This window comes from Parasteatoda tepidariorum, chromosome 2 (genome assembly GCF_043381705.1).
Source record: "Parasteatoda tepidariorum isolate YZ-2023 chromosome 2, CAS_Ptep_4.0, whole genome shotgun sequence".
NCBI lineage: Eukaryota > Metazoa > Arthropoda > Arachnida > Araneae > Theridiidae > Parasteatoda > Parasteatoda tepidariorum.
This window is the reverse complement of record NC_092205.1, coordinates 31,015,463-31,031,038: the sequence shown is the minus strand read 5'-3', so window position 1 is coordinate 31,031,038 and position 15,576 is coordinate 31,015,463. Positions and strand designations below refer to the sequence as shown.

Here is a 15,576-nt window from a genome sequence, read left to right as displayed (position 1 = left end):
TTTAGTTAATTTGTTAAAATCAAATTTAAATTTAGAATCTGTTTACAAAAATGCTATTTCCCGTTTAAAATTATGTTACAAATAAAGTAAAACAAATAAATTAATATTCTGCACTTATTGCCAATCTAAATGTGCTCTTAATCTTAAAAAACTGAATGTTTCGAAATTTCACTTAATATATTCCTTATTTAGATTTTGTATTGCGAAAGTCTTTCGGCAAAGTATTTTAATACGCTTTGTTGATTAAAAAAATTGTAAATGAGGGAATCAAAAAATAAGGAAAAACTAGCTTTTATAAAAACTATCAAAATGAGTGCTCCATGATATTTTTATATAATTCTCATCTAATAAACATTTTCTTATTTTATGACCGTCGTTGAACAGCCGACCCAATTTTTGGGTTTTACGACTACTAATGTTCACCTCCATTGCCTTGTAATTTTGAACCTAATTCAGAAAACAGGGGGACTCCTGGATCATTGAGAGAAATTCAATTTTCGGTGGAACTAACCCGCATTTTCGTTACACGGAGAGGAAATCCACGAAAACCTACACGGTTAGCCCAATGATAAGTGGACTCTAATCCATGATCTGTCTACCACTGAGGATATTTTTACGTCAGCACTGTGCTCGGTGCGATCCGGGTGCGGTATTCGTATCGACCAGTCATTGCTGGGATTTGAACCCGGTTCACCTCATTGGAAAGTGAGCACTCTATCCCCTGAGCCACCACGGCTCCATCTAATAAATTGTTTTTCTTTTAAATAATCAATTCTTTATATATTTTTTTCATATATTCAATTGGTAATGGGTCGAATTTTCGCTGCCGAAACTTCGCCGAACAAAGCTTCGCAGACAAAACTTCACGTAAACAAAACTTCGCGAGGACAAAACTACGCTGGGACAAATTATAAAATTAATTAACATTAAATTATAATTAATTTATTTAATAACTTTGTTGGAAAATATTTTATAGATTATATAATTTTAATAAATTTAAATTCATAATTAACTTAATTAATTAGGAATATTTTGAAACAGGAATATTTTAAACATGAATATATTAGACATGAATATATTAAATAAATGATTTTTTATACTTTTTTATTTTGATTTAAAAACTAGAATGAAAAACGCTTAATGTAAGTGTAGAAAATTTTAGGTTTTAAAGCTTCAAATTCATAAATAATTTAGCTTCAATAAAATAAAAATATCAAATTTTTAAAAAAAAATAATAATAATTTTTCATTTAATAATTTACCTGCCAATTTTCCAAACATTAATTAAAAACAACCAGAAAATTTTATGTCTGCAGACATTTCTTTCTTCAACAATTTCATTAATTCAAATTCCACTAGATTTTAAAGCGTTGCAAACAAATACCAATTTTTTCTGCAAAATAATGCAGAGTAAAACATCAACTTGACCATTAGATGACACTGAAAAAGACTTAAAACTTGAAAATTAAAAAATATGCGGGTGTTACAGCAAAAAGAAGGCGTTGAAAGTGACATGTGATGTGAGGGTCACGTGACCCGCTAGGGCTGTTGAAAATGAAGAAAAAGATTTACGTATATTTTCTTTTTTATAATGACCTATTTTAAATAGTCACTTAATAAAAACGACAATACTATTTAAACGCGAAATGAGATATATATAATTAAAGCAAAAATTAAATTATATTTTATTAATTCATTTATTCGTTCATTCATTTATTTATTTATTCGTTCTTCCACTCAATCATCCACTCTTTCATTCATTCAATTCTTTTCTTACTTCATTCATTCATTAATTCATTTTCTTTCCTTCCTTTCTTCATTCATTCGCTCATTATTTCCAAGACTCATTTATTCATTCCAACATTAATTCATTCATTCATTTATCATTTCATTCATTCATTCAGTCAGTCAGTCATTCATTTATTCATTCATTCATTCATTCCTCCACTCATTTATTCATTCCTCCACTCATTTATTCATTCCTCCACTCATTCATTCCTCCATTAATTTAGTCATTTATTTATGTACCCTTTCATTCACTCACTCATTCATTTTTTCATTCGCTCATTATTTCTCTCATCCATTTATTCATTCATTTCACTATATTCCAGTTCACAAAATTCCTATATTCCAGCTTATTTATTTTCTTTACAGCCACCGCCTGCGGAAACATGGCATGGTGTCTTAAAAGGATACTACTTGGGATATAAAGTGAGTTCCTCTCCATTGGCATATGTCTATCACACGACAACAGATCCAAATGGTAGACGATTCAGAATCAAAGGACTCCAGAAATCAACCACTTATCATGTCGTGGTCAAGGCATACAACAGCGTAGGATCTGGACCTGAATGCCAGCCAATAGAGGTCAAGACACGGGAGAGTGGTAAGTTTTATTGAGTTTCAGTCGCATCCTTCCAGACCAATACATTCCCACTTCACCTTTGACATTAAATGTGGATTCAAATACAAATTCCTTCAATTTATTTTTATTGCAGTGTATTCTACAATAGCCACCTTTAATATATATATTACAATCATTGTCAAAAATGGAAATCAAAAAGTATTCACATTGATTACTTTTACACAAATTACTATTAAGATTAAACTATAAATTAATATTTAAGACAGGAAAAGAATCGCTATCAAAAACAGACAGATCACTATAAAGGAAAGTGGAATGGATGAACATTGAAACCTGTTTGTTTTCTGGAGAAACAGAGAAATGTTGCAGGATGATTATTAGAAACACCTTAAATTTTAACTAATACTCAAGCAGGTTAAGTATCATGCTCAAGCTCTCTTCAATAGCAATTTATCAGATTTCGATAAGCGTTCTATTTTTAATTTACATAATAACTTGCAATCCTTAGTGCTAATACTTTCTTTTACTTCATTTTTGACAGAATTTGTAAAAATGAAAAGTAGTCATTAAAGAACAATGAAGATACATATACATTTTTTATATATATTATCTAATTAATGACAATAGATTTCAGCAGTAGCGTCATATCATACAATTGACAAAAAAATAATAATAAGGGTGCTAGATAAGAATTACAATGCATTTGATTCTCTCACATATTTACCCGTAATGAATATAAATTTAATTTATTTGATTGATCTATTGAGTATAAATTGCATTTAAGCAGTTATTTGTCTACTTAAACTGTTATTCGCATTCAGTGTTGTTATAATCAATATTTCAAAGCATGTTTAAACAATACCAAACAAACAAGTGGTGCATTTTCATAGTAATGTGAAGGAATGTATGCTTTCACTTAGAAATCAATAAATATTATTAAAATTAAAATATATATATATTTAAATGTATATATTTATCTTGTATCTCTCTATCTATTTATCTATCTATCTCAATATATATAGAAAAGCGAGAAAGCGAGGAAAATGATGCAAGATTTTTTTTAAGGGAGAAGAGAAAAATTATTGAAAAATGCTTTTGAAAAATATTCACAAATACAAAAATTGAAAAAATGTTGGAAAATAAAATAAAGGAAAGATATAATCTCGTCATCAGCTCACTCGATTATAACTGCAAAAAATTGTGCTTTCTAATATTGTATTAATATAGCCAAAGCAAAACATATCAATACAATAGTGCTACGAGCACCAAAATTACTTTATTCTTTTTTTTTTAGTTTTTAAATTTGTGAATATTCCTTAAAAACATTTTATAATAATTTTTTTCTTCTCCTTTAAAAATTTTTTAAATCTTATTTCTTGTTTTCTGTATATTTTTAACTTATTTTATGAGTTTTCATGTACTTGCTGCTTATGCGCAGTAAATACAATTTCGTAATATTCTCTTCATTAATTTATTGCATTATTTTCATCATAACTTCTTCCTTTCAGATCCACCATATCCTCCTAGTTTCATAATTACAGACGTTACATCATCCGGAGCTATAGTTCAAATGAAATCGGAAGAAATGTCTCCAGTTTTACGTAAACCCATTTTCTTTTCTCCTTCAATTCATACCTCTCTTTTCTTGCAAAGTTTTTTTGTTTCTTTTCTCTTTTAATATCTTCATGAAGTATTTTCATTCGTTTTGTATGATACTTTCTTGGAAATAACAATAATCATGAATACAAACTCGGAAATTTTAGATCCGGAATATTTTATTAATATGGTCATGATGAAGCATAATATCTTTTAAATTTGGTACTATATTTTTATGGTCTTAGGTTGAACCATATCATCGTGCCAACTAATCCTTCTTAAACTTGATTATACGATAGTAGAAGGAAAAAAAACTCTTGTAAAATTACCATACTGTATAGAAATAATATTTCTGTTATTTTTTTTTTTTTTTTAAATCATTGATCATAAATTTTTTTCGAAAATTTAAATCCATTTAAAAGTCGACAAATTCAATCCTTCATAATTTTCTTGCTTTTTATAGTCTTATTTAAGTCATTTCAAAATATTTTCTTAAAATTCAAAGAGAAACTACGTGACAGTAGAATGTTTAAATAGTACAGTGCGCAAAATAAGAAATAGACCACACTGAATAACTTTTGATGTAATGTGGAGGACTCAATCGTATTAGTTTGAGGCGGTGACCTTAAATATGCTGATTAATTAGTGCAAACGATATTTTAAGTTACAAAATCAGACATAAAAACGTACCTTCTCTAAATAAAAATGCTTTTTTTTTTTTTTTTTTTTTTTTTTTTTTTTTTTTTTTNTTTTTTTTTTTTTTTTTTTACGAATTTGAATTTCTGACCCCCAAAATACAGGGGAATTCTGGGAAATATGGTTCCCATAGCTTGGTCAGGAGAAAGGTTCAAACTTTGGAACCCTTAAAGTTAATTTTATTTTTTGCGTATTTCGCCTATCTCAAGAACTTTTTAAGCGAATTGAAAATTTTTTGCACACAGTTATAATAATCGTTTATCCAAAGATAACTTCATGAAAAATATAACTTTTAATAAATAATTATCATTTTTAATTATTTTATTTAATAATGATCAAAAAATTTTAAATTGTAAAACCTATCATTTTTTTCATAATGTAATGTACAATGTAATTTTACATGGCAAAATACAAAGTTTGAGCAAAATCGGTCGAATAGTTCCTGAGTTTTAAAATTTGAGATCTCTGGAACTATTCTACCGATTTCGCTCAATATTTGTATTTTATCTTATAAAATTATGTTATTTAAAATTATGCAAAATATTATCCACCTTATAATTCAAAATTTCTTGAGCATTATTAAAAAAAATAATAAATATTTATAAATAGCTCTATTTTGCACAGAATTATATTTGGGTAAACTAAATTTAAAATTGTATGCAAAAATATTTTAATGCACTTAAAAAATCTTCAGATATGACAAAATTTGCAAAAAAATAAAATTTTTATTAAGAGGTCCTAACTTTGAACCTCTCTCCTGATCAAACTATGGGGATCATATTTTGGGGGTCAGAAATCCTAATCCGTCGGGAAAAAAAAGCAATGCTTATTCAGATAAAGTACGTTTTTGTGTCTGATTTCGTAACTTAAAATAGCTCCTTCATTAATTAATTAGCATATTTGAAGTCACCCCTCAAATGATTAAGATAGAATCCTAGAACGTGAAGATCCGATAACTAGATCAAAAATCATTCAGGTTGGTCCGCTTTTTATTTTGCACACTGCACATATTTTATCGAAGTAGTTAGTTAAAGAAAGAGTGTTGGAGGAAAATTAACGTAGAAGACTACAGTTGATATGAATCGTTACATTATTTTCTTCGTCTTGAAAGACAGTTGAGCAGAATTATTAGTTTTTAGGATATGAAAAATATCCAATTGAATAGAAAATTCCTTTAGTGTTTTAAAAACGCAAAATCCTCTGTTTATAACTCAAATCTTATTTTATTATACTATATTATTATATGAAATTATCCGCGAGTTGTCTAACACAAAGGCATTTCATCTGAACTATTATTATTATTATTATTATTATTGATTAATTTTAAAAAAAATCAGCATCAGAAAGGTAAGCCATTGGAGTGCCTTAAAACTACCCATGATCTCTCAGATCAAAATTTAATTAAATAGTGTAGGAAAAACAATTAGCATTAAAATTAGGGAGAAATGCATTTTTTTTTTTTTTNTTTTTTTTTTTTTTTTTTTTTTTTGGCTGTTGATTGAAAATTAAGCCAAGTACTAATTGAGGTCAAGGTATTTAAATATTTGGAAAAATATAAAAAAAGAACACGTTACGTTTCATGGTTATCTTGAAATTTAAGGATTCAATGATGTTAAAAAGCTAAGAATTAATTTGCTCTAAGAGAATGCAGACAATTAAAAATTAACAAAAAGTTAGTTCTAACTTAATCTTTTTAAATAAAAGATGCCCATAGTCTATTTGTAAATTTAGGTCTATTCAAAACTGGTAATTTTGGTAAATTTAGTTCCATTCAATAATAATATTTTAGCTGCTTGTATCATTAAATTAAACTGAATAACATATCACGCGAACCCTTTCTTAAAAGATAAAAAATATATATCGTTTTCAGTTTCATACATTAATAATTCTTTTTTTCCCCTTTAACTGAAAGTAAGAAACTCTAATCATGCATGTTTATTACAGAATATATTGTAGAATATCGTCGTCACAATGAAGATTGGAATCCCGTTCACGTACCCCGAGATAAATCGTTCTTCCAGCTCAGTCGTCTAGAAAATTCCATGACATATGAAGTACGATTGGCAGCTTACAACGAACATGGACGAGGGGAGTTTTCTTCTACTTTATCATTCACCACAACAGAGCGAGGTATTTATTTTATTAATACCCAACTTTCATATCCCCTCCTTCATACATTATAACTTCCTTCCTTTCTTTCATAACTCCCATCATTATAACCGATTAGTGGAATTAGAAAAAATATATATATATTTGAATGAGTACGAATAAAATAATTTTTAATAATTATAGTTCATTTCCTAAAATAGTTGAATTAGGAAAAAGCTAAGAATTGTTTTTAATGATTTAGGTTAGATCTAATGTGAAGATATCAACACCCAAGATGAGCTTTATCTGTCATCTTTTTACTAATAAGGAATGGCTGCTAAAGTTCAAAATGAGGGCGAATATCAGATGTTCCTATTGGATCAAAACAAAACAAAACTTTTAAATTAAAGCCAGGCTTTCTATAATTATTTCCATGTTAACATTTTTTTACAGTGGCTAAATTTAATTTTCTTCTTATTTCATTTTCCACAATAGCGTAGCTGATATAATAAAAACTTTCACCTGAGATTTCTAAAAAATAATATAATGGCATAATTTTTGAGTGGCTATTGTTGTACTTTAACTAATGAAAAATATATTTTGTGTATCTTACTACAACATATTTACAATTACTATACATTTTTTGCAGTGGCTAAATTTGGCTTTCTTCTGATTTATTGTCCACATAGCGTAATTAATGCAATAAAAACTTTCACCAGAGATTTGTAAAAAATAATACAATGTTATGATTTTTGAATGGCCCGTGTTGTATTTAAATTAATAAAGAAAAAGAATTATGGATCTAACTACGTTATATTTACAATTACATCACTTTTTTTTTTAAAGAAATTTGCTTATCAGACGGCTATTTTACATCTAATTTTTTCTATTTTCTCTTCTTAATATTCTTGGTATCACTATCACATCAGGGCAAAGAATTCTGTATAACACCTATCTTTTGAGGACTAAATTATAAACTTTAACTAACAACCTACTAATTTTAATTCTTTTCCCCCAGAAACCAACATCGGCTTCCGATCATCAGAAGAAGATATTCCTTTCTATTTTAGACATTATTTTGTGCTTCCTGTAGCAGCCTCCGTAGTCGTCATCGTCACTACAATTGTATTCGCCTGGGTCTGCTACAAAAGGGTTGTATTCAGACAACACAGGCACCTGGGTAAGTTGCTCATGGAATTCAAAAATATAGTAGGGTCCCGATTATCCGAGTTAATGATGACCACGACTAACTCGGATAACCGAAAAACTCGGTTAAAGCGAAAAGTATAAAAAGAGAAAGAAAAAGAGTAAGTTTAAAAGTAATATACTTAACAAATACCAAATTTATACGAGTACACCACGTACAATTCATCTTATAATTAAAAAGCTTACTTAAAGAGCATACTTTCCGAGAAGGAAAGAGTTTTTACTTTAAAAAATCCTTGATCGTTTTTTGTTTTACATTACTTTAACGTTTTTCTGCAACAATGTTTCGCTACTTTTTTAGGGATAACTGGAATGCTGATGTCACCTCTTCTTGTTGTTCTATATATTCAATAGCGCTTTCGATAGCTTTTAGTCCATATGTATGAGAGATTTTTGTATGTTGATTTCAATCGTCACTGTCTTTATCATCTTCGATAGAATTTTTTTCATTGTTGACGATAATAACGATCATTTCATCCGATCAAGCTGTTGGATTTCGTTTTCCTGAGTGTTTGGAAGATAAAATTAGGAATTTTTTTCGGAGATAGTTTTAAAAATAAAAGGTAAACTGGAACAACCACAAAAAATCCTTGAAATATTTGATAGCTCGGTTAAAGTGGAAACTCGGATAATAGTGACTCTAGTGTAATAAAAATCTTCTATCACTTGAACGAGTTCGTTCATAAAACGAATGAATTGAATGTCGCACATTATGAAAATAGCTCTGAAATTAAAACATTATGCGAATAATAAGTATTTTTTAAGTATAAATAACCCCTCATGGTAATTAAAAGGCTTCTTAAGTACATAATTCTTTCTAAAATCCTGTAATAATCTAAATTTAGCATAGTTAGTAAAAATTTTAAATATATTAAATTGAGACCTAGGCACACGTAGCTAAATATTTATTTTTTAATGCCCACCTGGAGAATGACCTTTCGTCATACAGGCATGTGAAGAGCAGATTTGTTGGGCACTCTTTCTGGGGCACCATATTAGGTGGGCCAACGTTGCTCCTATGGTAAGAACACATAGTACAGAGATGGAAAGAACATCCATGCCTTGCCCGGAATTCGAACCCAGAACCTTTCTGATGCAGGGTCAGTTCCCTGACCCTTACACTGGTCGGTCGGCCTAGCTTAATATAAAATGCAGTTTTTCTACAGAATTCAAATATTTTTGAAGTCATTTTACAGACAACGGTAATATTTTAGTGCAATCTTAATTGCAAAAATACTTCAGTCATGTTGCAACTAATGTGAAGTAATATTTAAGTAATTTATTGGAAATAAGTTTTTAGCTATTTGATTCGTTGTAGTTCATATGAGGTCATTTTCAAATCATAAATTTAAGAAATAGTGAAACTTAGAATCGGTGGGTGATGCTGTAGTAAATTTGAAGTAATTATACAGTCATTGTTTCAGAAGTTTATTTTCTGATGTATCTACAGGAAAACTACAACTATTTTCTAATGTTGTAGTCTACATTTTGTTAAATACGATTAGTTTGGTTTATTATTATTCATCATCATATCTGGCTAGACAGCCCAGGGTGGGCCAGTGCCTTCCTTTGAATTCGAATCCACTTCTCTCTACTTTTGACACTTGTTCACCAGTTTTTCTCCTTTAGAGTAAGGAAATCAGTCTCAAGGTTTATTATTATTACTTTAATAAAAAAAATCTTTCAGTTTCCATACTGATGCTATATTCATATGAATAATTAATTTAGAATTCGATATTCTTACCTATTTTCATAAAATATTATTAGTATTCTATACAAGATTTATTCTTTAGAATTTATTTATTGCAGAAAGAGATAATATTTAAATAAAAATTATACAAGTTAATGAACATTTTGGAATTTTTAAAAAAAATAGACTTTTTTCTAATTCAAACTTTTTTAATTTGAAAGTAATTAAAGGCCATTTCTTCATTTCCAAAAAAGGCACTGAACGATGCCCAAGTTCACCTTAGTCAGTATTCAATTGTAATATTTTAATGTTATTCAATATTCAATAATCCAATTCAATTCATATACTTTCAATGTAATTTATATACTTCTTAAATCGAATTGATTCTAAAAATCTATATTAATAACAGGTTTGTAACATAAGTCAATGTTAACAATATTCATTAGCCACAATCTTCGCTCATAAGAAAGTAATCTAAAGTTATTAATGTAACTTGTGTATAAATGATGGTGCTGATTGCGATAACATATTATAGTGGAATGGTTTTTTTCGACTTAACTACTTTTACCATTTTCCAATTTAGTATAGTTTCTCGAAAAACCTATGCTTGGTTATATTTATCTACTTTCTGAACCAGTATGTGTTCAATTGAAACATCTGTTTATATTACAGTCCTTCAGCAACAACTTGCCGGGCATCTTCCTGATGGTCAATTAACCCTACATCGTGACGGATATATTCGTCCTCCAACATACAGCCCTCCCTCCAGTCGACGAGGTGTTGTTACTTCGACGTCCATTGTAGGTATCTTGAATCCTGGTGATGGGTATGATGCCCCATGGGATGTCAAGAAGCAACAACAGCTACAACAACAGCAACAGGTACAGCTTTTAGCGCCTGAGGACACTGCAGCACGACAAAATCACATTGAATAAAAATATACGTTCACTTCATTGCTGAAACGATCAAAAATGAACAATGTAAATGTTAAATGATGATTTTAGAACTTACAAGTTTTCTTTTTTCTTGATGTCAAAATTTTTAAAAATTTAGATTCTTCATTACTCTTATCATTCAGATTAAAAAAGTCTTTCAAAAAATTATTGGTAAGTTATTGGAGAAAGTTAAGTAAAGTTTTATATACAAAAAGAATATAAAGCATTTTATTATTATCTTGTTAATTAAATCGCTACGAAATTGTTATCAAAATCAAACATTAACAAACAAACAAATTGTTGTCATTTCTGAGACACGCTACGCTTTGATGTTATTTGAATATTAAAGGATATTATTGTTATACTCGTTAAAATTATCGGTGTGATTTTTACAAATTTATGTTATAAATTTTCGTTTGTCTATGATCAGAGTATCATAAATGTAAGAAAGAAAATGTTGCTGCCTGATGTTATAAATGTACCTTCCTAACTTTTAACACGTAACTTTCCTACGACCAGCTTGGTGTGACAAGAAATTCACAATGATTTGGTTTTCCATCTTTTTTCTCAGGTATTTACAATCTACTCTCAACGGTATATAGGATATTAAAGAAACAGTCATCTTTTTAACATTCTTACTGTCACTGTCTGAATGTTAAAAAGATGACTATTCCTTTAATATTTTAATATCTTAAAATGATTATCTAATTCCAAAGCTGATTGATTACAGATAAGAATTACGAGTAATCAATTGCTTTTAATTGTGATTACAACCAATCATAATTTGGATTTCAATTATAGTCTCCATTATGAGTAATTATGAACAACACTTCGATATGAACACACTTCATTGCAAGTAATTATGATTAAAGATTTGTAGCAATCATGCTAAGAATCTGTGATTGCTAGCAATCAAGTAATCATAAGTCACTATTACAGTAACACTAATTACTTGGCATTGCAAAGTCAAAATTGTGTATTTACTAAAATTTTACTTTTATTTTACTATTCTTATCAAATCTTACTATTATTTAAATTTTACTTCGATTATTTTACTAAAATATTACTTTTATTGAAATTTATTCTATGTAACATGACATTTATTCTATGTAACAGGAAATATAGTTTTATGTAAAAATAATTTTCAACAGAAATCTTAATACTTTAAATCGCTATAATAAGTAATCAATTCAGTTATAATCGCGGTGCATGACTATACAATTACGAGCATGGTAATTATTATTTCTTGTAATCATTGATCACAATTACAAATAGTAATCGCGGCATATGATCATAATTATTATAGTAATCATGACATGTGATTACCCAATCAAAATTATGAGCAATTGATTATAGTGCAATCCTTATCTTAATTAACAGAGTTATAATTGATTTTTATAATTGACGCTCGATTCTGGGATGACAATGAATGAGGCTTAAAATAACATTTTGTAGTCTCGTGCAACAGCAAATTGTTAAACGAGTATTGCAGAGTTATTTTTATTTTTCATGCCTGATCTATTTAAAGCAATTTAATTTAACAATTTAGAACTGTAATTAAAAAATCCTGTCATACAGATAAAATATCAATTAAGAGAAAATATTTATTGCTTATTCAACGCATTTTGTATCATGTCGGAACAAGAAAATCGAACAAATTGGACCAATATTTAAATTGAGTTCAACACTTGCTGTTTTTAATTGGTAACGTTTTCAGGTGTTTTATGTTTTAAGCAGAATAATTTTAACGACATTCCATAAAGTTTGATTGGAATTAAAATCAAATGCCAAATTGTAAATAAGTTTAGATGAAACTATGAATGTATTTGTTAATGACTAGGTCTTCCTTGATACAGAAGTGCTGTTATTTTGGCACTTAAAATAACCTTTAATGAAGCACGAGGTGTGCTTTCCTTGTAGCTTATCTTCCATTTGTGAAAGATAATGAAATAGAAGAAAAAGCAACTTAGAAAAAAAATTATGATAAATTGATTAAGTTTAAACCTTAGTTTTAATGTGCCCTTTTTCCTTATTTCCCATTCAGTCTGTCTGTCAATTTCTCTCGACCAAAATATCAAATAAAAGGTAAAATGAATTGTTTGAACTTGTATCGATATTTTTATCGATACAAGATACCCTTTGTATCGATATTTTTATTCTACATAGAACTGAATGAAGATACGTGCTTATGTGATCCTAAAAAACTGAAGAGGTAAGATATTACTTGATTAAAAACTTTCTTCGTTTCCAAAATATACAAATTGGAAATAACAATCGACATATTCAATCTTGATGCTCTAGAATCTTAATTTTTCATATGAATGCTGATTCCCTTGTGAACGACATTAGTTCCTCGCCAACTCTTCATAGCGCATGGAAATGCTCTTTACCCTAATCCCCCCCCTCCTCTGTTTTTTTTCTTCCTGTCCTGGGTATCATTTTCTTTTTTTTTTCTTTCTTTTTTCTTGTCTCAGCTACTGTGGTTTCTCAAGTTTCGTTTCTCTTCATTAGTTTTCGATTTTTCGTTGACAATTTTACGTTTTATATTTTAAATCACTTTTGTTTCTAAGTAATTTCTGGCAAATCTTGAAAATGGGAGTTTATTTTTGATTTCTTGAAATATGTGAACTGTATACTTTTTTAAACGAATGAAGTTTTTAATCAAGTAATATTGTGAACGCTCTTTCTCACTTTCCACTATCGTAAAGTTACTCATAAGTTGGGATAGACATAAATATTTTCTAAGTTGCTCTTTCTAATAATGGAACTGTGGACATATCCATCAACCATGTCAGATGTGAGTGAATTGTTTTACATGGAATGTTCTGTAATAACTCACACATTTTTAAGAATTCCTTGCACAAAGTTTATACAGCTGTTGTCTTTTGCTCGCTCATAGTTTTGTTACTTTTATAATTTTGATACTGACTTTAATGTAATGTTTCATATTGTGTCATATACATGGGAACAAATACATTGACCACGGTGACTATCTTTCATTAATCCAATAAACACTTCCATGAAATTCGGATATTGTTGAATAATTGAAAGATGATATTCTGAAGTTATGCACATTTACGAAAAAAGGGTTAGATCAAATAAAGATAATTATAATCTGATTAAAAATACCATTTCTTTTACTATCAATTTAATAATAATACAGTTCAAAAATATAGTTTAATTACAAGGTTGATTTAATTGATGTTTCCCTAGCATCGCAAAAGAAACTGCTTCTGAAGTATAACTGAGTTTCGAAAGATCAAAATTGAAATATTTGGTCAAGCTGGAAGCTATAACATACCTAAAAAAAAGTACCTAAAAGCTTTAAAAAATAAAATACTTGACAGATATTAATAAATATAAAACTAAGGTGTATGATGTTATCAAGGAGGAATGATAAATAGATGACAAAATCAATGGCTTATTTAATAATCTAACGGTGGCATTTAACATTTAACCCTGTTTTTTCTAAAATACCGTATTTTTCAATCTCATCGAAATGATTGAAAAACCTATATGTTTTTTTAAAAGCTGTAAAATTTTCTCCTGGGATAAGATTTAAATAAACTTTTAAAAATTTATTTTCATTTTTAAACATTTAAAAAGAAAAACGGAATAGTAAATTCAGATGCTTTCAAAATAATTAAAATCTTACTTTACTCCTTTTTAAAAATAAAAAAGATATGTTTTTTTACAAAATAACACTTTTTTATCAGATTTTTTTATTTTAATAATTAAATCATTTTAATTATAAAGAATTTTAATAATTTTTCTAAAATTTTCTTTTTGAATGGTAGTGCGAGAATTTGTTTCATCAAAGGTAACGTAACAAATTCGGATTATGAAAATTACATGAAATCATTTTCCTTTTTTTTAGTTTTCTTTAGTTCACTTTTCAGTAACGAAATTAAAATAAACGCCTATATCAATCTCCTCCCTTTTTTAATACTTTTTAAAATAAACGATGCATGTAGTCATGATGTAGTCACAACTAAAAACATTATAAAAGTCATAAAGAATTCTGCAATAAAAACCACATCAAAAATTAAAAAACTTGAATGTTAAAAGCTTAAACTGTATTTTCCCCCCACTACCACGTCTTAAATAGGCAGAGAGAAAAAAATATTCACTAAAAATTTCTAGCACGCCTACAATAATAGCATTTTTAAATGTTATCAGCAAGCGACAATTCTAAAAGAAAATAATGCAGTATCATTTAACATATTTAACACATGGTTCGCTGCACTTTGTTTTTAAAAAATTTAATAAAGATAAAAAGGAAAATGTTCTAATCTACAACCGCCTTGAAATTGGAGGAAAGCCAAACGATTTAACCACCCTCCGTTCTATAATTCAACAATAGCAAATGTTTAAACTGAAACAAATGTTTTATTCATGAAGTTAGCTCATTTGAATTTTCTATCAACAGATTCAAAGGATATCACCTTTTTTTGTTTAACCGTTTTTTAGACGCCTAAGAGCTCTACATAAATACTTAACGAAATACATGCGGCAGTAATAAAAAAAAGAATATAAGTTTTTGAGAAATTGATTTTCGTTAATCTATTTCGAAAAAAAACTAAAATGTAAAGAAATTATAATTTTTTTTTTTAATTTCGATTTTTATTGCTTTTAGGTGTCCTTTGAAATTTAATTCTATTTTTCCGCTTTAAGGATGCTTTTATTAAGTAATTATATTTTAGTCATTTAGAGGGCTTTTAAAAAATGCGTAAGCACTTAAAGGAGGAGTTCGTAAATTGCTTACTTTTGCTAACAAAAGGTATAAAGAAATATAGTGTGCATTCTTTATGCAACATCAGCCCAAATCAATGTCAATGAGTTCGAGGAAATTAGAGTGATGGATACGAAAAAAAATCAGTCTTCATTTTCTTAAAAAGAGGCAGGTACTTGAAAACCATAAACTAAAAGTATATTTTAATTAGGAAATTTAAAGCAAAATAAAGCCAAGGGAAGGAGTAATTGATAAGAAAGGGAATCCAT

At 28.3% G+C, this 15,576-nt stretch overlaps 1 protein-coding gene across 2 annotated transcripts in view; it reads left to right on the top strand.

Annotated features, from left to right (window-relative positions):
- LOC107454944 (cell adhesion molecule Dscam1-like) overlaps window positions 1–12,074 on the top strand; it is a 179,637-nt gene extending 167,563 nt beyond the window's left edge. For both annotated transcript variants that reach the window (XM_071177420.1, XM_043040963.2), the window contains 5 exons: window positions 2,154–2,385; window positions 3,873–3,965; window positions 6,601–6,786; window positions 7,763–7,924; window positions 10,313–12,074. In XM_071177420.1, the coding sequence (XP_071033521.1) occupies window positions 2,154–2,385; window positions 3,873–3,965; window positions 6,601–6,786; window positions 7,763–7,924; window positions 10,313–10,575 (936 nt within the window). In that variant the 3' untranslated portion in view covers window positions 10,576–12,074. The remainder of the gene's footprint in view (window positions 1–2,153; window positions 2,386–3,872; window positions 3,966–6,600; window positions 6,787–7,762; window positions 7,925–10,312) is intronic.
- Window positions 12,075–15,576: the final 3,502 nt, after the last annotated feature.